Source organism: Mastigoproctus giganteus, chromosome 4, assembly GCF_048544385.1.
Source record: "Mastigoproctus giganteus isolate SK-2022 chromosome 4, ASM4854438v1, whole genome shotgun sequence".
NCBI lineage: Eukaryota > Metazoa > Arthropoda > Arachnida > Uropygi > Thelyphonidae > Mastigoproctus > Mastigoproctus giganteus.
In genome coordinates, this window is record NC_143578.1 from 28,360,505 (window position 1) to 28,387,651 (window position 27,147).

At 40.9% G+C, this 27,147-nt stretch overlaps 1 protein-coding gene across 3 annotated transcripts in view; it reads left to right on the top strand.

The window, feature by feature from the left end:
- The window catches only part of LOC150086501 (protein Gawky-like), a 382,156-nt gene that overhangs the window by 159,728 nt on the left and 195,281 nt on the right, over positions 1-27,147 (top strand). For all 3 annotated transcript variants that reach the window (XM_090372606.1, XM_090372605.1, XM_090372604.1), the window contains exon 4: positions 16,224-16,423. In XM_090372606.1, coding sequence (XP_090228732.1) covers positions 16,224-16,423 — 200 coding nt within the window. The remainder of the gene's footprint in view (positions 1-16,223; positions 16,424-27,147) is intronic.

The window sequence follows — 27,147 nt, forward strand, 5'->3', positions numbered from 1 at the left end:
CACAAAAGAACTGGATGCAGGGAATAACTTTGATATTATATACTTGGATCTTAGAAAGGCTTTTGATACTGTTGCACAAATTGGAGCAGTGTGGCATTGGAGGCAAACTGTGGAAAAAGGGGTGGTTGAGGGGGAGAAGACAGAGTGGTAATCAATGGACACTGCTCATCGGGGACTAATGTTATTAGTGGAGTCCCTCAGGGTTCAGTATTGGGTCCATTACTGTTTTCTGTATTTATAAATGATATTGATGATGGTATATCAAGCTTAATGTCCAAGTTTGCCGACGATACGAATGTTGGCAGGGTTGTCAAGGACACTACTGACACAATGCTACTGCAACAGGATCTGGAAAGGTTGAGCAGATGGGCTTCGAGGTGGCAAATGAAGGTTAACATTGACAAATGTAAAGTACTACATATGGGAAACAGCAACCCCAGAGAAACGTACCACTGTCAGTATGTGGTACTATACTGACAGTGGTAGAGAATGAAAGGGACTTGGGGGTGGGTGTGCAGGCAGATATGAAGTTTTCTGAGCAGTGCAGACGGGCTGCAAGAGTAGCTCATGGTGTATTGTCGATGATATATAGGAATTTTTCTAGCAGGGATAAGGAGGTGATTATTCCCTTGTATAAGGCAATGGTCAGACCACACCTAGAGTACTGTATACAGGTCTGGAGGCCTCATTTCAAGAAGGATGTAGAGATGCTGGAACAAGTACAGAGAAGGGCAACAAGATTAGTGAATAGAACAAAGGGGTGCTCTTACGAAGAAAGGCTTAAGTTTTGCAAATTACAGTGTCTGGAGACTAGGCACTAGCGAGGTGATCTGATAGAGGTGTATAAAGCCTTGAATGGTTTGAGCATGCTCAATGCTGATGGGATTTTTCCTCTTGCTCGGAATAATCACCTGAGAGGGCATAAATTCAAATTGAGAAAAGACAGATGTAGGATAGACGTGCGGAAATTTGCCTTTAGCCAGCTGGTGGTTGGTTGGTGGAACAAACTTCCATCCCTTGTCGTGGAAGTTGATAGCCTAAATAAGTTTAAGGCTCAGCTGGACAGGTATTTCGAATGAACAGAGGGGTGAAGTGGAAGTGGTTTTTTTTTTTTTTTTGGCTGATGCTGCATAAGCTTGCTTTCTTGCATCAAATGCCCCTACTAATGCTAAATTATTCTTGCAGGAATGGAATCCTTTATCCCACACTCCACTTTAAAATCTCATCCTTTATCTAAACCTTGGTTTTCCAATAAATGTGCTGAGGCTGTTCAAGAGAAGAATGTTGCATATTGTAATTGGCTTGTTTCTAATTCTTCAGTTTCATTTTCTGCCTACACCAAAGCTCACAACAATTGTAAAGCAGTTATTAATCCCCTCGACGTGGGCACCTGTACATGGTGAGGGGACCAGTGACGCTGCTGGACTTCCAGACTAGCATCACTGGGATCCAACGCCCACAGCCCATGTTCCAGGCTTACATCAATGGAATCCGGCGTGTTTGCCGTGCGCTGCGACCCGTGGAAATTTGGAAAGGGTGATCCCTGTGGTTGAGGGGCCCAGCTTCAATACACCACTTTGGCCCCTGCTTCGACAAGACGGGTGGTCCTGGAAGGCACGGCTAGGATCAATCGGCTGGTAGGTTCGCCTGCGAGGGTCAACCGTGTCAATGCCACACCTCTACCCTCATGGTCCAAGGGACAGTATTCAGGCTGGCGGCGGTGCGGATATGGTGTCTGGGTAGCCCTGGCGTCCCACTCACGAGCGCATTTATTGCATGCCGGGTAGTGGGCATCCCTTTGGGCTCCGTGGTGGGTGGGGGACCCCGGGCACTGAACCATATAAAATCTCTATGAATCCTGATAAACAAACTTCTTCAGGGGCCCCAACCCGGTCCCTATCTGAAACCATTGACAAGGATACAGATAGCATTATAGCTAAAAAGAGGCAGCGAACAGAAATATCAACAGGGCCTGTTCCAAAATTTTTAATCATTCATTCTACCAATGAAACACTGATTGGTAAAATGTCACCCTGTTTTATACAAAAAGGGTTAGATGGGTTAGCAGGTTCACCCAAATCAGTTAAGAGGCTCCGTTCTGGAGACCTTTTAATTGAATCAAAAACTGACAGGCAATCCGAGCAGCTACTCCGTGCAACATCGATCGGAGGAGTACCCGTTACGGTAACACCACATAAAACACTGAATTCATCGAGAGGTGTCATTTCAGAATGGGACCTTCTCGACTTAACCGAGGAGGAAATCTGCTTGGAATTAAAAGCACAGGGAGTTATTGCAGTCAAGAGAATTAGTGCGCGTAGGGATGGGGAACTAGTTAAAACCAGGAGCATTATCCTGACTTTTAACTCTCCCAAACCTCCTGATGAGATTAAAGCTGGATACATCAACTGTCCAGTACGTCCATACATTCCGAACCCTTTATGGTGTTTTAAATGCCAGAAGTATAGACATTCTCAAATGGCCTGCCGTGGAGTCCTTGCATGCGCCCGTGCGGTGCAAAGGATCACGAAACAACAGCATGTTCAGCCACTAAACCCACCTGCATTAACTGCGAGGGAGAACATCCGGCCTATTCAAGGGCATGCCAGAGGTGGAAAGAAGAAAAAGAAATTCAACGGCTGAAGGCAGAGCTAAACATATCGTACCAGGAGGCAAGGAAAACAGTGAAACCTGTCAACATCAACAAACCTACCTACGTCCAAAAGGTAGCAGGGAGGTGTTCCATTGGAACACAGACGGACATGTCCATCCCTCCAAAAGAATCCTTTACACCCATCGCACGTTATCTTTTAAGCTCCCAAAAACCTGCACAGAAGGACCAATCAGCTGCCACTCCTATATCGGTACCTCCTAATGCTCCACAAGTAGCAAAAGAAAAGAATAAGAAAGGGGAATTACCACCTAGTACCCAGGAAAACATGGATGTCGTACCTCCTTCTGCTCGACATGGATGTCGAGCAGAAGGAGGTACGTGATGAATGAGTTTTGGAACTCTTCGCTGAGGAAGAAATGGATACAGGACAGCGTCCATACTTCCCCAGGAAAGATAAATCCAAGACTGACAAAATTAAGCCCTCAGCACCTCGGAAGCCACCTGATGGACCCACCAAGTCCAAATAATGTCTAAATTCCTACAGTGGGATTGTCGTGGAATCCGGCAAAATACTGATGACATCAAGGCACTCCTGCAAAAGCACAAACCAGTTTGCTTTTGCATACAGGAGACTTATTTAAAGGCAAATGATGACCCCACCATGCATAACATTACCATCATTCGTAAGGATAGAATTGTGGATGGTCCTGCCCGCGGAGGAGTCACAATCCTCGTAGGCAACCAGATCCCATTTCAGCCTTTGCAGCTTACAACTAGCATTGAAGCTGTAGCAATTCGCCTTACAGTGGGGTTCTTATTAACTGTCTGCTCTGTTTATTTGCCACCTGGGATTGACATCCCCCAGAAAGACCTTGATGATCTTATCGTGCAATTGCCTTCCCCTTGTTTAATTCTTGGGGATTTCAATGGACATAACACTCTGTGGGGTAGTGCTGACATCAATGGAAGGGAACGAGTCATAGAGCATATGCTCACTGACAATGATCTCTCCCTCCTAAATGTGGGAACAAACACCTTCTTCCACATGCCTACCCGTACTTTCTCTGCCATTGATCTTTCTATCTGCTCCCCTTCTCTCCTTCCTTCACTTGCTTGGGAGGTGGAGGAGAACCCATATGGAAGCGATCACTTCCCCGTGATAATCACCCTAACTAGTGGTAGACCGTGTCTTCCATTTAGTTTACCGCGGTGGAAGCTTGATCAGGCTGACTGGAATGCCTTTCAACATCTGGCAAATCTTGACATCGCTACAGTCAGTCAGGTGCCAATCAATGATGCAGTCGTGTACGTCACAGAAACAATTGTCCAAGCAGCTGCAATTGCAATCCCAAAATCATCTAGCCGGTTTCCACTATTTCCGAAACCTTGGTGGAATTCCGAATGCCCAGCAGCAAGAAAAGCACAAAACAAAGCGTGGGGGATATTCCGCCGATATCCCACAACTGAAAATTTAATAACATTTAAACGTGCACGTGCGAAAGCGCGTTATGTACGATGTCAGACCCAAAGGAAATCTTGGATTTGTTTTACATCTTCCATAACTCAGGCTGCTAGCTCAAAAGTAGTCTGGGATAAGATCCAGAAAATGAAGGGAAAATATCCACCATGCCCTTCTGTGATCCTCGAGCATAACGGATGTCCAATTGCAGATCGAACTGCAGTTGCAAATACTCTAGGGGAAACATTTCTGCAATAACATCTTTTCCTGCGGAGTTTTTGGCTCTGAAAGAGAAAAATGAGAAAAAACCCCTGAACTTCTATTCAAAAGGTCTTGAATCGTATAACAAGCCCTTTTCACAGGAGGAGTTAAATGCTGCACTCTTTCTCACACACGCAAGTGCTGTGGGGCCCGATGACATCCACTACGAAATGGTAAAACACCTCACACCACAATGTAAGGATCATCTTTTAATTCTGTTTAACAGAATTTTTCTTAATAAACAATTTCCAGATTCCTGGTGGAAAGCAATCGTTCTTGCCTTCCCAAAACCAGCAAAGGATCCTAGAAATCCAAGTAACTACCGTCCTATTGCTCTGACAAGCTGTTTTTGCAAGATCCTGGAAAGAATGGTAAATTCTCGCCTGGTATGGTATTTAGAAACAAATGGTCTGCTTTCCAGGACACAGTGCGGTTTCCAAAGAAATAGATCCACTCTGGATCATTTAATCCGATTGGAAACGTCCATTCGTGATGCTTTTATTAAATCCGAGCATTTGGTAGCAGTTTTCTTTGATATTGAAAAAGCGTACGACACAACCTGGCGATTTGGAATATTAAAAGACCTATATAACTTTGGTCTTAGAGGTAATCTTCCTCTTTTTATTAAAAACTTTCTTTCGAATCGTCAGATCCAAGTCCGTTTAGGATCCACTCTCTCTCGAGTATTTTGTCAGGAGGAGGGAGTCCCACAAGGATCCGTCCTAAGTGTCACGCTGTTCGCAATCAAAATAAACTATCACAGAATGACTTCCTCCCACGGTGAAAAATGCCTTGTATGTTGACGATGGTTCTGCTAGAGATAGTGCACTTCGGTGGTTAGATCCAATCCACCATCAAGCCATCCGGACAGCCACTGGAGCATTTCGCACATCTCCTATCCAAAGCCTTTACGTTGAAGCAAATGAACCATCTCTTTCTCTTCGACGTAAGCAGTTGTCCTTACAGTACGCCTTGAAATTAAAATCCCTGCCCGATCATCCCACGTGGCCATCCGTGTTTGAGCCGTGCTGGGAAAACCTCTATAACACCCGTCGGACTGCCAACAAACCTTTTGGTATTCGGGTTCAAGGGCTGTTGAATGAACTAGACCTAACGGTAGACAACGTTGCCCAGTCACCAAGGCAATTCCTTCCACCCTGGCATGCCTATTTTTCAACTTGTGGCTTCTCCCTTTAGATCTGGGAGAAGGCTACTACACCACCATCTGTCTACCAGCAACTCTTTGCATCACATAGACAGCAGAATTCTGACTTTATGCCAGTCTATACAGATGGCTCAAAGTCAGAATGTTATGTGGGATCTGCTGTTGTATTCCCTCACAAAACATTATCCTACAAGATCCAACAAGAATCTAGCATTTATACTGCAGAGTTGCATGCAATACAAACAGCCCTAGATCACATTAAAAATAGCGACTATCAAAGGTATACGTTTTATTGTGATTCCTTGAGCGTGTTACAGGCTTTAGTATCGGTGAGGTTTAACCCTCATCCGATCCTGTCTAGGATCCGGCTCATTCTATTTTCTCTCGCAGAATTGGAATTTGATATTCCCCGGATCCCAAGCCACATTGGGATCCCGGGAAATGAATTAGCTGATGCTGCTGCCAAATCAGCCCTTTCCCTGGATAGTCATTGCCTGTCAGTCCCCTATACAGACTACAGGCAAATAATACGCTGTAAATTATATTCCCAATGGCAAGATTCTTGGCACGGACAGGCCACAAATAAATTACATCACGTTAAGCCTGTAATTTCGCAATGGCAGTCCAGTCTACGCAGGGTCCGAAGAGAGGAAGTTGTTCTTGCTCGGCTCTGCATAGGTCATAGTCATCTAACCCATTCCTACTTGCTGAGGGCGGATGACCCACCTATGTGCGAGAGGTGTAACGTTCTTTTAACCATCAGTCATATTTTTATTGAATGTCCTGTTTTTATTGAAGCACGACGCTTCTGTTTTACCGCTTTTAATAATTTGATTGAGCCATTTACACTCAGTCAGATTATTGGTGACAGAGACAATGTGTCCGACACGTTTTTAACTTTTTACAATCTATTAATTTTTATTCAAGGATGTAAATTTTATAATTTTTATGCTATTAATTTGTACCTTTTTTGTTTGACGTGGTAGCCGCGGCTACCAAAATGTAATGTAGCGTTTTAAATCTGACTTGGCGCATTATGGCCTTGGCTGCCAATGCGCCATTAAAAATCAAATCAAGCAGTTATTAATCAGTCCAAACTAGAGTTTGAACAGGCTAAACTTGCTTCTTGCCCTAATGGTAGCCGAGCATTCTGGTCTCTTGCCAAAGCTATTGGCCGCAATTTTTGCCCATCTCTGCTCCCACCTCTGTCCAAACCAGATGGTTCTGTTGTCACTTCAGCCAAGGATAAAGCTGACCTGCTAGCATCCCATTTTTCTTCCACCTCATGTATTAATGATCTTGGTAAAATACCTCCCACCATTCCCAACACACTCCATTCAAAGCCTCCTGTAGTCTTCCATCAAAGGGATATCAGAAGGATTTTGATGAATCTTAATGCTAAGAAAACTCCAGGTCCTGATGGTATTTCTCCACTTGTTCTCAAAACCTGTGCTCCTGAACTTTTTCCTATTCTTTGCTGCTTTTTTCACTTTCTTATTCCAAAGGTGTTTTTCCTTCTACTTGGATTTGCTCATATCCAGCCAGTTCCTAAACAGGGTGACAAATCTCTCCCATCCAATTATCGTCCCATTGCAATTACCTCTACTCTTCCTAATGTAATGGAGAAATCACTTAACCACCAACTCTTAAACTACCTAGAAACCTTCCATCTGATCAATGATGCCAGTATGGATTCCGTCCACACCGACAATCCAGTGGACCGTCAGTGTTGATCCACTGGTGATATTCTGGCTTATGTTACCCATTTATGGACTAATTCAATGGAAAGGTTTTGTGAAACACAAGCAGTTGCTCTTGACATCTCAAAGGCTTTCGATCGTGTTTGGCATAAAGGCCTTCTAAACAAGCTTCCATCTTATGGTTTGCCAACTGTTTTTTGTAATTAGTTATCCAGTTTTCTCTCTGATTGCTCACTGAGGGTGATGGTAGATGGCTCTCTGTCTTCTAACTTCTCCACTAATGCTGGTGTCCCCCAAGGTTCAATTCTTTCCCCCACTCTTTTCCTCTTGTATATTAATGGCCTTCTTCCATTGACTGGAAATCCTATCCATATTTTTGCCGATGATAGCACATTGCTTTCCATTTTGAGAAAATTTGCTCTGCTCAATCAGCTTCAACTTCTCGAATGTCCACTACCAATTCCTTAAATGCCGATCTCCAGATATTTCTCCAGTGGGGCAAAGACAACTTAGTTGATTTCAATCCTTCTGTAACTCTGTCTTGTCTTATATCTTGCAAAAAGGATTCTTCTGCTCCTATGCTTATCTTTGGTGACACTCCGATTTCTAGGGAATATGATATCTCTTTTGGGGATTACCCTGACTTCTAATCTCTCTTGGCACAAGCACATTACAAATATTGCTTCCTCTGCATCTAAAAAAATTTGGTTTTCTCTTTCATTCTCGGCGTTACTTTTCTTCCAAACAGCTGTTCACTCTGTATAAATTGCAAATCTGCCCTACCATGGAATTTTTCCAATATCTGGGATGGTGCCCCCAAAACCTCTCTCAGGCATCTAGATTCCATTCAGAAGAGAGCAGTTAGGTTAATTAATGACTTCTCTCTAACAGAGTCTCTCCACTCACTGTCTCATAGACGTACTGTTTCTGCTGCATGTCTTTTCTACAGATACTTCCATGGGCACTGTTCTTCTGAATTGGCTTCTATAATTCCCGCTCTCTCTCTCTTTCAAAACAGTCCAAATACGTGCCGTCATCAGCCAACACCATTTACTGTCCAACTTCAAACTCACAGAATCAACTTTTCATCTTCCTCGTTTATTCATTCAGCTGCCGTTTTCTGGAACAACCTTTTTTATGTATTTCCTGAAAATTACAGTCTACAGAAGTTCAAGTCTAATGTCAACAAATATCTTCTTTCATCTTCTCAACCTCCAACACAAGCACAGTACTAAGTACTATAGGTTATAACACCGCTCATGTTTGGTATTTTCTTAAAATAATAATAAAAAAAGCCCTGTGATGTCATCTGATTCATTTGTAATGATAAGATCAAGAATATTCTCGTTTTCCTAATACAGCAACTCCCCGACTTTCGTAAGGGTTGCATTCCGCAGAACTTTACGCAAGTTTAATTTTACATAAGTCTTAATTTCCCTAAATGCTTGTGCAGCACTCACAACCTACGCATGCTGAATTTGATTGAAGCAAAAAAGAAATGTTCGATAAACATGTAAATAGAATTATTCATTCAATTTTTTTTTTTTTTTTTATCTCATGCGCTTGATTAACTAAACTAAACATTTAGTTTAGTTGATCAAGGTTATCTTTTAAATTAAACATATAGTTTAAAAAAGTCATAGTTATGTGATGTATGAAGTTGGGAGAATGATATAGGCAACAGATGAATTTGACAGAATGGATTTCTTTTTATGCCAAAGAAGTTGAAAAACACAACAATCCACATTAGGACATGGAAATTGACAACTGAAATTAAAATTTAGACCAAATGCAAGAGTGGGTAGCCAATTTGTGAAAAAAAAAAAAAAAAATGCTTTGCAAAATGAAATAGGAAATTTTGGGATGTTTACTTAATTTTCCAAGTAAGTTTGTTCCATTAGTTTAACTGTCTAGAATGAAAAAGATTTAGGGTTTGTGATATTAACAGATGTTTTTCTTGTCCTATATGTCCTAGGCCTTGCCCAGTTAGCCTCAAGGAATATGGTAGGTGATCACTAGATCTTTGCCAGCAGGGGAAGGAAGGTTTAATTCCTCTTTATAAAACAATAGCAAGACATTATTTGGAATTTTGTGTTCAAGTATGGAGGCTTCACCTAAAATAGGACAACTTCTCAAGAGGGTCCAAAGAAGAGCAAATAGATTGGTTTCAAGTTCTTAGGGTTGTCCCTATGAGGAATGTCTTAGATGTGGATTGCAAAGCCAGGAGACTAAGCACCTCCTTGGTGACCTGAGGTGTTGTAGGCGCTAAAGGAATAAAAATGAATTAGGGTGGTATTTTCACGTTGGCAGGTGTAACAAGAAGAGGACAAAATTTTGGGAATTAATAGAAGATTAGTTTCATGAAGCTCACTTTTGGATAGTATGTTGTTGATAATCAGTGTCCATTGATTACTGCTCTCTGTCATCTCCCACTCAACCATCCCTTTATCCATTGTAACAACTTGCCCTTAATGCCATACCACTCCAATTTGTACAGCAGTCTTCCATGTGCCGCAGTATCAAATGCTTTCCTGAAATCCAAGTATATGATATCAAAATTATTTTTTGCATCCAGTTCCTTTGTGACCACATAGTATCCAATCATATTGGTCAGACAAGACCTCCCTTTAACAAACCCATGCTGTCTTAACTATTACCACAGTCTTGTTGAGATGATCCTGCAATGCTTCTTTAACCAGTGACTCCTCTTTTTTGTCCTCCTGGCACACAAGTTAAACTAACAGGTCTGTAGTTACTTGTCACCTTTTGAACCCCCTATGTGAATTGGGGGTAAATTTGCACACCTCCAGTCCACGAGAACCCCTTAGTCCAAGTAAGATCTCATAATTAATGCTAAGGGTTTGCTTACTTCCTTTGCAATGCTTCTTTAACCAGTGACTCCTCTTTTTTGCCCCCTGGAACACAAGTTAGACTAACAGGTCTGTAGTTACTTGTCACCTTTTGAATCCCCTATGTGAATTTGGGGTAAATTTGCATACCTCCAGTCCATGAGGACCCCTGAGTCCAAGTAAGATCTCATAATTAATGCTAAGGGTTTGCTTACTTCCTTTGCTGCCTCTTTTAATATAACTGGATAGATCCCATCCACCCCAGGTGCTTTCCTTATGTTTAACTTCAACAATTTCTCCTCCACTTTGCTCTCGGTTATTACAAAATCACTTAGCTCATGTTAGAGTTTGATAAAATTCTGGCATTCCCCTCCTTAAATAACTCCTCGTGTGAATGTAGATGTAAAATACTCATTCAGTTTTATCAGCTACTTGAGCAGGATCAGCAATAGTCACACCATCTATGTTAAGTGGACCAATCTGATCCATAACTTTCCATCTAGAGTTTACATAAGTAAAGAGCTCTTTGCTGTTTTTCTTTGCATCCTTTGCCAAAGATTTCTCAAAATCTGCCTTCGCTTGCCTAACCTCCTTTGTGACTTGATTACAGACTAGCTTATATTATATCTGCCATAGGTTTCTGTGTCGTTTGATAATTTATATGGATCCCATGCATTTTTCTTCTCTGCTACGAGCCTCATTAGTTCATCTGACATCCATTTAGGCCTAAACCTTGAACACTATTTCTTAGTTGGGGAAAACAGCCCAGTAGCTTCCAAGATTACTTCCTTCAATGCTTCCTATTTAGAATTTGCCTTTGGTAACATCACTTGGTCCCACTGTATAGTTTAAAAAAATCTCTGAGACCGCTATAATCACCTTTACCAAAACAAAAACCCTTCCCTTTACCCCCCTGATGGTAGTTACCTCTTTAAGTAAATTCAACATCAGTACACTCTGATTACTGCCACCTAGTGGTTCCTTTATCTGCAGATTCTTAATGCATGAAGAATCGCTACTGATAATCAGATCAAGAGTATTACTCTCTTTGGTTGCCTCCCAAACATGCTTCTGTAGAAAACAATCATCCAGTAAATCCACAAAAGCCTTGCTTGTGTGTGAGTTACCAACCCACAAGTTCCAATCAATATCTGGAAAGTTAAAATCCCCCATTATTAGACATTTGGATTTACTGACCCACTCTATTTCTCTGCACAATTGTTCATTAGGCCTCTAACAAACACACACACACACACACACACACACACACACACACACACCCCTACTCTCATTTTCCCTTTCCCAGTGCTTATGTTACACCACACTGACTCAGCGTTGCATTGTCCACCAATGTCAATTGGATGCACTTCCTTAGATTTTGTCTGTTTCGTAACCAACAGCATAACCCATATTCCAATTCTGCACTGCTTATATCTGTGTGACACCACGTCTCTGATCCCAACAATGAAACTTTGTGCCATTAGAGCCAACGTGTACAACAATATCACCTTTTGTGCCCCTAAAAGATATCTGCTCTACAACGTAATCAGCTTTTGCCCCTGGCAGACATACCCCTGGTCCTGTTCCACTTATCCATTTTGCCGAATATATTCCCCATCTCCCTGATAGTAGAGTCACCTACAAATGTCATTTGTGGACTAATGTTATTAGTGGAGTTTCCAGAGTTCAGTGCTGGGCCTATTGATGTTTTGTGTATTCATTAATGATATTGATAAAGATTCATCAGGCTTAATGTCCAAGTTTGCAGATGATACAAAGGTTGGCAGGGTTGTTAACGACTTTAAAGACTGTGTGCTGCTGCAACAGGATCTAGATGAGTTGGGCAAATGAGCTGAGAAGTGACAACTGAAGTTTAACATTGAAAAATCTAAAGTACTGCATATGAGTATCAGTAACCCAAGACAAATGTACCAACTGTGTAGTGCTGCACTCAGGGAAGTGGAGAATGAAAAATACCTGGGGGTAATTGTGCAGTCAGATATGAAGTTCGCTTAGCAGTGCAGAAGGGCTGCCAGAGCAGGTCATGGAGTCTTATCAATGATATATAGGAACTTTGCTAGCAGGGATAAGGAGCAGTGATCATCCCATTGCACGAGGCAATGTCAGGCCACACCTTGTGTACTGTGTATGTGTCTAGAGGCCTCATTTTAGGAAGGATATAGAGTTGCTAGAACGAGTACGAAGAAGTGCAACAAGATTGTTGAGGGGACAAAGGGGGTGCTCTTACCAAGATAGGCTTAAGTTCTGCAAATTGCAGTGCCTGGAGACTAGACATCTGTAAGGTGATCTGATTGAGGTGTATAAGACCTTGAACAAGTTGAGGAAGCTTAGTGCTGATGGGATTATTCCACTTGCTCAGATTACGAACCTGAGGTAACATAAGTTCAAATTGAGGAACGACAGTTGTAGAGTAGATGTGCAGATATTTTCCTTTAGCTAGCGGGTAGTTGATTACTGGAACAGACTTCCATCTCTTGTTGTGGAGGGTGATAGCTTGAATAAACTTAGGTTGAGCTGGACAGGCATTTGGGGTAAATTGATAGGTGGAATGGGTTTTTTTTTTTTTTTTTTGCCTGATGCATAAGCTTGCTTTCTTGCATTATATGTCTCAACTAATGTTATTAACACTGCTTATGTTTTCTCAGAAAAGGGTGTTTCTGATTCATTTTCTAATGCTGATCTCAAAAACGACTTCTGTTTGTGTCTATTTTCGAAGAAACATCATGTTTCTTCGAAAATAAAAAGAAAATTGATTTCACAAATTTTTATTAATTTCGGTAGAATTTGTGCACTGAAATTATAACAAAATGCTACCTTTACCAGACTTATATTTAAATACGTGTTAAAAACAGTATTGAAAATTGCAGTGTGTTAAAAAAAAAAATACACTGCACACCCACCACCTCTTATTTTAAAAACGGATCTATGACGGGTCAAATTTTTTGTTTCTTCTACTTTACAGTATCTAACATACTTCAGCATCCAGCAATAGTCAGCCATCATATTGACATTCCACATCCCCTGGTACCTCATCTCCATGTCTTTAATGGCCATGGTGAAACCTCTCACCCTGTTCTTCACTAACACTTCCTGGATTTTCTGAGTAGTGGTCTATGTGGGAGTGTAAAAAATGTATGTTGACACTCATGTTGCCAACATATTTTCAACTATATTCTTCTATTCTGTGATCCTTGTTGTTCCCTAAAAGGTTCTCAACAACAGACCTGAAGCTAATCCCTTCTTATTTTTCTCATTTATTCATAGTTCCCTCAAAATCTCGGTCCATCATCAGTTTGCATATTTGAGGTCCAAAAAAAAATACCTTGTTTTAGCTTCGATGGAAATACACTATAAACGGGCATTATAGCCTTAGTTGTTAATGCGCTAATAAAATCCAAATCAAACACTACAACTGTAGTTGAAGCAGGAACCTTCCTGAGGTAAAGCTGTGACACACTTTCATCAGACACATTAGATCTGCAGGGAGGATAGTTTTTTGGGTGTACCAGTGGTTTGTGAACTATGTTCTTTGATCCGGACAACAACTGCCTTTCTTCGGCCAGACCTTGACATCCCAGTGCTTACTCCTTGCCTGACTGTCTCACTCATGCAAAATAGCAAGGTATTTTTGTGCAAGATTGCTGACTAAGTAACCTGCCTATCACTTTAAAGTCAGCACAGACCAACCAACCATGTTCTTCTTTATACTGAATATTTGTCAACTTCAAGTTCTAATGTGTCTTTCAAATGCACAGAGGGAGCTACTGGCATTGACCCATATTTATTTCTATTTCAGAGCAACACACCTTTGAGACTCTTCTTTGATAAGTCAGTAAAAAGTCACCACTGTGTAGGATTATAACTGATTTCTAAACAGTTCATTAAGTCATTTATATTACTGCAAAAAAAAGCCATAGAATAGTCCTCAGAAAATTAGGAGGCTAGTTCTCGTTCTCTGTGTCTGTACCATAAGAAAAACATTTCATGTGCTAGAAGGTTTTTTTTTTTTTTTTACTTAAATCTAGAACCAAGGAGTACTGCAAATTCCTTTGGCTTATTTAAATCTCTTACCAGATCATTGAGTTGGTGCTGTGGAAAGAGATGAGGGCTGGGCTCAATGTCTCAGGCATGTGGACTTGTTTCATCTTCAGAAGCTTCACTTTCTGCTGCTACATTCTCCAATGTAAATGGAGGGCATAGAATCGGCAGGTTATTTACATTAACCAAGCAATTCATGGGAATAATTGTAAGTGCCATAGCCTTGTTTTTGCCATTTTTCGACAATCTCAATGCTTCAACACAAATTGAGCAAAATTTGTGGCGTCCATTGTTTATCTTGGTCATTGAGTTTCACTCCAATATAAGCACAATACACATTTTTTAAAAATTCTGTAATATCCTGTCTTTGCTTAAGGACTACATAACTTCCATCAATATAACAAAATATGTTCAGATTTTTTCAAACAAGTTTTACGTGATACCCTCAAAAATAAACTGAGCTCACACTGGAGCTCTCAAGGTCATGAAACAAATGACTGAAGGCAGTGTTGCCAACATGTGAAGGTTTAGTTTACAAATTCCCAGAATTTGTCCCTAACTTATACATTCGATAATACAACTTGTGACAGGCGCCTCCGTAGCCAGGTGGGCCGGAGCAGCAGTGCGTAGCACACGCTTGTTGATTAGACCGGGGTTCGAGCCCGTGACCCCCAAATACAGAGGATGCGGAAAGGTCAGGGAATGACCACCGCATATCCCCGGAGCAATATGGCCTTAGTTGCTAATGCTCCTAAAATCCAAATAACAAACAACATAACAAACAAACAACTTGTGACATCAATTTGGGTAATTTATGAAAAAATGGTACATGATAGAAAAAAATGAATATCATTTCTGAAATCAGTGTAAGAAATGGAGTTAAAATCAGTTTACAAACATCAAAAACCATGCAGAGTGGTTTAATTGGAACTAGTTGCCTCCCAAGGTTGTTTGAGGTAGAAAGAGTGACAAGATTTAGTGTGGAATGAATTGTATTGTTACTTTTAGAATTGGGCAAACTGTGATTGACTCAGGGAGAGAGTTAGTGAGTGTTTACTTCATAGCTTGATGTGGAATCATTTGGGCTAATTAATACCAATGCTAACCCAAACTCTGAATGATTTCACAGTTGCAAAATTAACTCCCAATTTTGAAACCAAACTCAATTCGACACTTGATTTAAAAAAATCGTGCAATACTGAACTCAAGGAGTGTTGACCACGAGGTTGATATTTGTTAAACTAGACGCAGTGTGGTGAATATCACTAAATTACTCCTAAGAATGTCTGATAAAACAGCTTGAAACAAAACTTGCCATTTTATTATTTTATTTATTTATTATTTTATTTATTTATTTATTTATTTTTCATCTGAATTTATCACTGTTAAACATACAAATAAATGCAGACATTAACATACAAATGCAAACATTAAATTCTATCTGAAGTGTTATCTGGTTTTGATATCAGTATTGTATGTATTTATGATACTTGTAGACATGCTGCCACAAAATGAACTCCAGATCACCACCAGATGCAATCTACTTTAGGAGTAAAGGGGTGATTATGATAATTTGATTTTTAGATTAACTTTAAACAAAAGTAATCATAAATGATATCTGCATTTCACCCCTTTTCTTTTCCCCTTAGGCGCCTCCGTAGCCAGGTGGGAAGGAGCAGCAGTGCGTAGCACACGCTTCTTGATTAGACCGGGGTTCGAGCCCGTCACCACCAAATACGGAGGATGCGGAAAGGTCAAGGAATGACCACCGCATATCCCGGAGCAATATGGCCTTAGTTGCTAATGCTCCTAAAAAAAAAACCAAATAATCTTTTCCCCTTTACTTCTTAAACATGCTGTTTAGCAGTCACTTTCAGTTCATTCTTGTGATGATAGGGCTGTACATCATTTTACCTGCAGTACAGCTCTCAAATCTTATCTATCGATGAAGTAAAAAAAAGTAATGAAGTAAATACATTGCAAAAAAGACTTGTTTAAAAGTAATGGGAACAAAAAAAATTACTTAAACAATATTTCTCTTTCTTTAAATTCTATATTAAAATTGCAGTGTGAACCTTTTTTATTTTATGTTAAATTCTGATTTATATCATTATAGGTATATCCGCAAAACCACCCAGCACATGGGCACAAGCTGCAGGTAAAGGGCTCAATACCCACAACAGTACTTCTAGTAATGGAAATACATGCACAGAGGGTGAACAAGACTTGCAAAACAATTCCTCAGCAAAATTGACCATGGAAGACTTGAATCCTGCACAACTCTCACTTGTAATTAGTGATGGGTGGGGGAAAATGGTGAGTACTGTTTTTTTGTGAAGTAAAATGCTTGACAAAGGTTGTATTTACCATTATGGATCATACCAATGCTTTTCATTTTTTCCCCTTGAGGGGAAAAAATGGTATAGTGCAAGGAACCTTGCAATTTGTACTCTCACTCTTTCTTGTTTATGGTTAAGTATTTGATGTCCTCTTTTCTGAATTGTGGGCAGCCACTTTAATGCCACTTGTGGTTCACACTTTGAACGTGGTTTGCCCATCACAGGTTGGGACTCAATCATTCATGAAATAAAATAAATAAAACAGAAAAATTTTTGGCTTACACTCCAGAATGGCCAGAGGAGCTTAAGAAAAATCATGAGAACATTACTGTTATATTTCCATTTGAAAATAACATGCTTGAAATCATCATACAGAATTGAAATTGTTCCATGCATAACTCTTTACTGGCACCTAACTTCCTTGCTGTAATCAGCTTGCTTTATCCATTTATTCTGCTAGTTATATGAAACCAACAATTGTCCAGCCTTATGCATGCTTGTATATGCCTGTTGAACAAAAGCCGAGAATTAGGGTTGAATTTGAAAGTGTCTGCAATTCTGCCCAGACACAATAGGAGGGAGTATATGATGAGAGCCTTGTCGATCAATTCGGCCCTGGAAAGATTGTGCAAGGCTCAAGGGGTAGAATTTTTTTCAGCCTGGTCTATACTTGTTAACAGGAGAGATTGCTTCTACAGGGATGGGATACACTTAAATAGAAAGGGTGCAAGAATATTTGCTGATGTTATCGAGGCAGTGTTAGGTGGGTCGGAAAACTGCTAGCTTGGGGGGAGACAAAGACCAATAGATTGACAGTAGCCACTGGCAGAGGTGAAAGAGATTCTTGCACTGTTTCTATTAGAATGAGCAGAAGCCTTAAAAACAAGATGCATGATATTTCAGAGACTGCTGGGAGCCATTGCGGTACAAGTAAACACATGGGTTGTGTTAGGGTAGCTAAGAATAGAAACAGGTGCAGGTATACTTGCGTGTACACCAATGCTAGGAGTTTAGTAAATAAATTTGATGAATTTGAGGTATTGCTCAAAACATCAAAGGAAGATATTGTTGGGATATCAGAGACGTGGTGTCACACAGATATAAGGAATGCAGAACTGGAATTTGGGGAGTACAATGTCTACAGAAAGGATAGACAGGATAGGAAGGGAGGGAGGGGTTATGCTATTAGTTAAGAAACACATAAAAACCAAGGAAGTGAAGCCAGTCGACATCGCTGGACAGTGCAGTGTTCAGTCAGTTTGGTGTGACATAAGCATTGGGAGATCAAAATTGAGAGTAGGAGTGTGCTATAGGCCTAATGACTCTGATGAGTATAAGAGTGGGCCAGTAAATCAGGGAGTCTTATAATGGGAGATTTTAATTTCCCGGATATTGACTGGAATTTGGGGGCTGGTCACTCACACACTAGCAGGACTTTTGTGGATTTATTGGATGATTGTTTTCTGCATCAGCATGTTCGGGAGTAATACTCTTGATTTGATTATCAGCAGTGATTCTTCATGCATTAAGAATCTGCAGATAAATGAACCACTAGGTGGCAGTGATCACATTGTGCTGAAGTGGCATTTACTCAAAGAGGTAACTACCATTAGGGGTAAAGGGAAGGGTTTTTGCTTCCGTAAAGGCGACTACGATGGACTGAGACAGTATTTAAATTCTATCAGTGGGACCAACTGATGATGTTACCAACAGCAAATTCAAAATGGGAAGCATTCAAAGAACTTATCTTGGAAGCTACTAGGCTTTACATACCAACTAAGAAATATTGTTCAAGGTTTAGGCCAAAATGGATGTCAGATGAACTAATGAGGCATATGGCAGAGAAGAAAAATGCATGGGATACTTACAAATTAACACATGACACAGAAGCCTATGATAGATACAAGTTGATATGCAACCAAGTTACAAAGGAGGTTAGGCAGGCGAAGGCAGATTACGAGAAATCCTTGGCAAGGGATGCAAAGAAAAACAGCAAAGAGTTCTTTACTTATGTAAACTCTAGAAGGAAGGAGATGAATCAGATTTGTCCACTTGATATTGATGGGTCAACTGTTGATGATCCTGCTCAGGTAGCTAACAAACTAAATGAATATTTTGCATCGACATTCACACATGAGGAGTTATTCAGCGAGGGGAATGCCAGAGGTGTATTCAACTCTAGCAGTAAGCTACAGAATCTTGAAATAACTGGGAGTAAAGTGGAGGAGAAACTGTTGAAGATAAACACAAGAAAGGCACCCGGGGTGGATGGGATCTATCCAGTTATATTAAAGGAGGCAGCAAAGGAAGTAAGCAAACCCTTAGCCATAATTATGAGAGCTTCCTTGGACTCAGGGGAGGTACCCATAGACTGGAAATGTGCAAATGTGACCCCAATTCACAAAGGAGGATCAAAGGCTGACACAAGTAATTATAGACCTGTGAGCTTAACTTCTGTTCCAGGAAAATTAATGGAGGCACTGGTTAAAGAAGCACTGCAGGATCATTTAGACAAGACTTCAGTTATAGCTCGGACACAGCATGGTTTTGTTAAGGGGAAGTCTTGCCTGACCAATTTGATTGGATACTATGATGCAGTCACAAAAGAACTGGATGCAGAGAATAGCTTTGATATTATATACTTGGATCTTAGAAAGGCTTTTGATACTGTTGCACATGGAAGACTGCTACACAAATTGGAGCAGTGTGACATTGGAGGCAAATTGCTGCTACGGATAAAGGGGTGGTTGAGGGGGAGAAGACAGAGAGTGGTAATCAATGGACACTGCTCATTGTGGACTAATGTTATTAGTGGAGTCCCTCAGGGCTCAGTGTTGGGTCCATTATTTTTTTCTGTATTTATAAATGATATTGATAATGGTATATCAAGCTTAATGTCCAAGTTTGCAGACGATACAAAGGTTGGCAGGGTTGTCAAGGACACTACTGACACTATGCTGCTGCAACAGGATCTGGAAAGGTTGAGCAAATGGGCTGAGAGGTGGCAAATGAAGTTTAACATTGACAAATGTAAAGTACTACACATGTGAAACAGCAACCCCAGAGCAACGTATCAACTCTGTGGTACTACACTGACAGTGGAAGAGAATGAAAGGGACTTGGTGGTGGTTGTGCAGGCAGATATGAAGTTCTCTGAGCAGTGCAGACAGGCTGCAAGAGTAGCTCATGGAGTATTGTCAGTGATATACAGGAATTTTTCCAGCAGGGATAAGGAGGTGATTATTCCCTTGTATAAGGCAATGGTCAGGCCACACCTAGAGTACTGTATACAAGTCTGGAGGCCTCATTTCAAGAAGGATGTAGAGCTGCTGGAACAGAGAAGGGCAACAAGATTAGTGAATGGAACAAAGGGGTGCTCCTACGAAGAAAGGCTTAAGTTTTGCAAATTACAGTGTCTGGAGACTAGGCACCAGCGAGGTGATCTGATAGAGGTTTATAAAGCCTTGAATGGTTTGAGCATGCTCAATGCTGATGGGATTCTTCCTCTAGCTCAGAATAATCACCTGAGAGGGCATAAATTTAAATTGAGGAAAGACAGATGTAGGATAGACGTGCGGAAATTTGCCTTTAGCCAGTGGGTGGTTGGTTGGTGGAACAGACTTCCATCCCTTGTAGTGGAGGTTGATAGCCTAAATAAGTTTTAAGGCTGAGCTGGACAGGTATTTTGAATGAACACAGGGGTGAAGTGGAAGTGGGTTTTTTTTTTTTTTTTTTGGCTGATGCTGCATAAGCTTGCTTTCTTGCATCAAATGCCTCTACTAATGCTAATGCTATTCACCTGCGTGCAACCAACAATTGTCAAGTTTGTCTAGAATAGTAGGTTCATAGTGCATATAGCTAGTCATGAGAAACCCTACCATGGTTTATAGTTCATTGACCTTGAATCATCTGTTAGTTGATCACATAACTGCATGATTTCAATACTGGTAAATCTGTCTATCAGCAATTTGTTAACATAACTTAATGCTGATTGTAAACGTTTCACAAGTGTGCAACTTGTGAAATGTTTGCCGAACTCTCTGGAATGGAACATGATATTGCCATGGGGGATGTCTTTGTGTGTGCACGATGTAAGGAGTGTAAGGAAATCAGACAACTCGGTGTTGTTATGGGCCTATATGAGAGCTTGAAGAACAGGGTGGATGCCCTCAAAGGATCTAAATTGAGGGGGCCCATCAAGCTCTCAGCTGCCCACATCAATGCCAGAGCTTGCACTTGGTCATCACACAACACAACGGCAACCCCCAAGCAGAATGCGCTGGTCACAGAGGGAACTAGTAGTTGTTGGTGACTCTATTGTCAGGGAAACGGAAAACATGCTTTGTAAAAAGGATAGGTGGAACAGGACCAGGGTATGTCTGCCAGGGGCAAAGGTTGATAACGTAGAGCGGATATCATCTTTTTAGGGCACAAAAGGTGATATAGTTTTACATGTTGGCACTAATGATATTAAGAGTAAGAGACCTGGCAGAATTACTTAAAAAGTACAGGTCACTGTTAAAAAAAAGCCGGGAATTAGGGATGAATTTGAAAGTGTCTGCAATTCTGCCCAGACACGATAGAAAGGAGTATATGATGAGAGCCTTGTCAATCAATTCGGCCCTAGAAAGATTGTGCAAGGCTCAAGGGATAGAATTTTTTTCAGCCTGGTCTGTGCTTGTTAACAGGAGAGACTGCTTCTACAGGGATGGGATACACTAAAATAGAAAATTTGCTGATGCTATCGAGGCAGTGTTAGGTGGGTCGGAAAACTGATAGCTTGGGCGGATACAAGGACTAATACTTTAACAGGCAGAGTTGAAGGTGATTCTTGCACAACTTCTGTTAGAATAAGTAGCGACCTGGAGCGAGGGGTGTTGGGGGTTTTGGGAACGGATGGCAGTCATCGTGAAATAGGTGGGTATATGGGCTGTGTTAGGGTAACTAGAAATAGGAATAGGAGCATGTATGCTTGCATGTATACCAATGCTAGAAGTATAGTAAATAAATTTGATGAATTTGAAGTGTTGGTCAAGACATCAAAGGCGGATATTGTTGGGATAGCAGAGAAGTGGCGTCACACAGATATAAGGAATGCAGAACTGGAATTTGGGGAGTACAAAGTGTACAGAAAGGATAGAAAGGGAGGAGGTGTTATGCTGTTAATTAAGAAAAATATAAAATCAAAAGAAGTGCACCCAGTTGATATAGATGAACAGTGCACTGTTCAGTCAGTTTGGTGTGACATAAGCACTGTGAAAGCAAAAATAAGAGTAGGAGTGTGTTATAGGCCCAATGACTCGAATGAGTACAATGAACAATTGTACAGAGAAATAAAATGGGCTAGTAAATCAGAATGTCTTATAATGGGGGATTTTAACTTCCCAGATGTTGACTGGAACTTGTGGGTTGGTCACTCACACACTAGTCAGACTTTTGTGGATTTATTGGGATGATTGCAGCAGCATGTTCGAGAGACAACCAGAGAGAGTAATACTCTTGATCTGATTATCAGCAGTGATCATTCATGTATTAAGAATTTCCAGATAAAGAAACCACTAGGTGGCAGTGATCACAGTGTACTGATGTGGGATTTAATTACCATCATGTGTAAAGGAAAGGATTTTTGCTTCTGTAAAGGTGAGTACAGTGGTCTCAAAGTTTTTAAATTCTGTACAGTGGGATCAACTGACGATGTTACCAACAGTAAATTCCAAGTGGGAAGCATTCAAGGAATTAATCGTGGATGCTACTAAAAGTTTCATACCTATTAAGAAATATTGTTCAAGGCTTAGGCCTAAATGGCTACCTAATGAACTAATGAGACTCGTAACAGAGAAAAAAAATGCATGGGATGCATATAAATTAACAAGCGACTCAGAAGCCTATGGCAGATAAAATAGCTAGTCTGTAATGAGGTCACAAAGCTAGTCTGTAATCAGGTCACAAAAGAGGTTAGGCAGGCGAAGGCAGATTACGAGAAATCCTTGGCAAAAAATGCTAAGAAAAACAGCCAGGATTTCTTTACTTATATAAACTCTAAAAGGAAGGTGGTGAATCTGATTGGACCGCTTGACATCGATGGTTTGACTGTTGATGATCCTGCTCAGATAGCAAACAAACTGAATGAGTAATTTGCATCTAGATTCACACATGAGGAATTATTAAGGTTTGAAAATGGCAGAAGGTTATCAAATTGTAGCAGGATACTTAATGATTTTGTAATAACTGAGAGCAAAGTGGAGGAGAAATTGTTGAAGTTAAACATAAGAAAAGCACCTGGGGTGGATGGGATCTATCCAGTTATATTAAAGGAGGCGGCAAAGGAAGTAAGCAAACCCCTAGCCATAATTATGAGAGCATCCTTGGACTCAGGGGAGGTCCCCACTGACTGGAAATGTGCAAATGTATCCCCAATTCACAAAAAGGGGATCAAAGGGTGATATGAGTAATTACAGACCAGTTAGTATAACTTCTGTTTCAGGTAAAATAATGGAGTCACTGGTTAAAGATGCATTGCAGGATCATCTAGACAAGACTGCAGCAATAATTCAGACACAGCATGGGTTTGTTAAGGGAAAGTCTTGTCTGACAAATTTGATAGGATATTATGATGTGGTTACAAAGGAACTGGATGCAAAAAATAATTCTGATATCATATGTTTCGATTTCAGGAAAGCTTTTGACACTGTTGTGCATGGAAGCCTATTGTACAAATTGGAGCAGAATGGTATTCAGGGTAAGTTGCTACAATGGATAAAAGGATGGTTAATTGGGAGAAGACAGAGGGTGGTAATCAGTGAGTTCTGCTCTTCGTGGACTGATGTTATTAGTGGAGTCCCACTGTTGTTTTGTATATTTATCAGTGATATTGATGAAGGTATATGAGGCTTAATGTCGAAGTTTGCAGATGATACAAAGGTTGGCAGGGTTGTTAATGGCAGTGTGCTACTGCAACAGGATCTAAATAATTTGAGCAGATGGGCTAAGAAGTGGCAACTGAAGTTTAACCTTGACAAATGCAAAGTACTGCATATGGGTAGAAGTAACCCCAGAGAAACGTACCAACTGTATGGTACTGCACTTAAGGTGGTAGAAAATGAAAAAGACCTGGGAGTAATTGTGCGGTCAGATATGAAGTTTTCTGAGCAATGCAGACAGGCTGCCACCTGACCATTGCCTCTGTATAAGGCAATGGTCAGGCCACGGCATGAGTACTGCGTACAGGTCTGGAGGCCTCATTTTAGGAAGGATGCCGATTTACTTGAGTGTGTACAGGGAAGGGCAACAAGATTGATGAGGGGAATGAAGGGATCCTCTTACCAAGAGAGGCTTAAGTTCTGCAAATTGCAGTGGCTGGAGACTAGGCACCTGCGCGGTGATCTGATTGAGATGTATAAGGCCTTGAATGGGTTGAGCACACTGAATTCTGATGGGATCCTTCCACTTGTTCAGATTACGAACCTAAGGGGGCATAAATTCAAATTAAGAAAGGACAGATGTAGAATAGATGTATGGAAATTTGCCTTTAGCCAGCGGGTGGTTAATTGCTGGAACAAACTTCCATCTGTCGTTGTGGAAGTTGATAGGTTGAATAAATTTAAGGAGGAACTGGACACGCATTTGAAGGGAATGGCGTGATTTATTTATTTATTTTATTATTATTTTTTTTTTGGCTGATGCTGCATATGCTCATACACTTGCTTTCTTGCATCACATGCCACTACTACTAGTATAATCTTATTTGCTGTTACAATGTGATATGCCTTCTCCGTAGCCAGGTGGGAAGGAGCAGTAGTGCGTAGCACGCGCTTCTTGATTAGACCGGGGTTCGAGCCAGTCACCACCAAATACGGAGGATGCGGAACGGTCAAGGGAATGACCACCGCATATTCCCGGACCGATATGGCCTTAGTTGCTAATGCTCCCAAAAACCAAAATCACATAACATAACAATGTGATATTAAATGGGCACAAATGCATATGCTCAAAATATCGCTTGATAGAACCAAACAAATATTTCTAAAAAGCAATTTGGACATAAGAAGCATCCACAAATTAAAATTAACACTACAACTATAAAATTAGTAACAGAACTAAAATATCTTGAAGTGGTCTTTGATTCAAAATTAACTTTTTATCCCTATTTGATCTACTTTGCAAAGAAAGTGAGAAATTACGCTGTTATGATTGCCAGGATCAGTCGAGCAGACTGGGGGCTCAAAAGAAAGACCCTGGTAATCATATACTGTGCAATGTTCATAACTATTTATCACCTATGGAGCCGGTGCGTGGTTCACCTGCTCACCATAGTAAGAAATAGGAATAAATTAGAATCGATACAAAGGATAATCTTCTCTCCATTACTGGAGCATGTCGCACAGTAAGCACACTTGTGCTACAGTTCCTGGCCAGAGCTCTCCCATTTTATATGGAAGTATCCAAAAGAGGCTTATATTATAGACTTAAAAAGGACATACCCACAGAACTTCTGGGGAGAGCCCTTGATATACCCAGCACCTTCAATGTTGAAAGAAAAAGAATAGCCACAAAACTCCACGAGCTATGGCAAATAAAGTGGGATCAGGAAACCAGAGGTCTGGTTACTAAATGGTTTCAGCCACAGGTGTCAATGGTTAGCCCAAAGCCACCTAAGTGGTATGCCCCTGGACTTTTTATGTTTATGGGTCATGGCACCCTAAAGGCAAAACTAACCTCCTTAGGGCTGACGGATGACCCAAACTGCAAATGTTGCGAGAGTGAAGGCTGGGCACACATTTGATATGAATGTATAATTTATGACATCTCCAGAACACAGCTAATAGCATTAGTAGAGGCATTTGATGCAAGAAAGCAAGCTTATGCAGCATCAGCCCAAAAAAAAAAATACATAAATAAAAAATATCCACTTCCACTTCACCCCTCTGTTCGTTCGAAATACCTGTCCAGCTGAGCCTTAAACTTATTTAGGCTATCAACTTCCACGACAAGGGATGGAAGTTTCTTCCAGCAACCAACCACCCGCTGGCTAAAGGCAAATTTCCTCACCTCAATCCTACATCTGTCCTTCCTCAATTTAAATTTATGCCCTCTCAGGTGATTATTCTGAGCTAGAGGAAGAATCCCATCAGCATTGAGCATGCTCAAACCATTCAAGGCTTTATAAACCTCTATCAGATCACCTCGCTGATGCCTAGTCTCCAGACACTGTAATTTGCAAAACTTAAGCCTTTCTTCGTAAGAGCACCCCTTTGTTCCATTCACTAATCTTGTTGCCCTTCTCTGTTCCAGCATCTCTACATTCTTCTTGAAATGAGGCTTCCAGACCTGTATACAGTACTCTAGGTGTGGCCTGACCATTGCCTTATACAAGGGAATAATCACCTCCTTATCCCTGCTAGAAAAATTCCTATATATCATCGACAATACACCATGAGCTACTCTTGCAGCCCGTCTGCACTGCTCAGAAAACTTCATATCTGTCTGCACAACCACCACCAGGTCCCTTTCATTCTCTACCACTGTCAGTGTTGTACCACAGAGTTCATACGTTGCTCTGGGGTTGCTGTTTCCCATATGTAGTACTTTACATTTGTCAATGTTAAACTTCATTTGCCACCTCTCAGCCCATCTGCTCAACCTTTCCAGATCTGTGCAGTAGCATCGTGTCAGTAATGTCCTTGACAACCCTGCCAACCTTCATATCGCCTGCAAACTTGAACATTAAGCTTGACATACCATCATCAATATCATTTATAAATACAGAAAACAATAATGGACCCAATACTGAACCCTGAAGGACTCCACTAATAACATTAGTCCACGATGAGCAGTGTCTATTGATTACCACTCTCTGTCGTCTCCCCCTCAATCAACCCTTTATCCATAGCAGCAATTTGCCTCCAATGCCACACTGCTCCAATTTGTGCAGCAGTCTTCCATTTGCAACAGTATCAAAAGCCTTTCTAAGATCCAAGTATATAATATCAAAGTTATTCCCTGCATCCAGTTCTTTTGTGACTGCATCATAGTATCCAGTCAAATTGGTCAGGCAAGACTTCCCCTTAACAAAATCATGCTGTGTCTGAGCTATAACTGAAGTCTTGTCTGGATGATCCTGCAGTGCTTCTTTAACCAGTGCCTCCATTAATTTTCCTGGAACAGAAGTTAAACTCACAGGTCTATAATTACTTGTGTCAGCCTTTGATCCTCCTTTGTGAATTGGGGTCACATTTGCACATTTCCAGTCTATGGGTACCTCCCCTGAGTCCAAGGAAGCTCTCATAATTATGGCTAAGGGTTTGCTTACTTCCTTTGCTGCCTCCTTTAATATAACTGGATAGATCCCATCCACCCCAGGTGCCTTTCTTGTATTTATCTTCAACAATTTCTCCTCCAATTTACTCTCAGTTATTACAAGATTCTCTAGCTTACTGCTGGAGTTGACTGGCATTCACCTCGCTGAATAACTCCTCATGTTTGAATGTCGATGCAAAATATTCATTTAGTTTGTTAGCTACCTGAGCAGGGTCATCAACAGTAGACCCATCGATATCAAGTGGACCAATCTGATTCATCCCCTTCCATCTAGAGTTTACATTAGTAAAGAACTCTTTTCTGTTTTTCATTGCATTTCTTGCCAAAGATTTCTCGTAATCTGCCTTCGCCTGCCTAACCTCCTTTGTAACTTGGTTACAGATC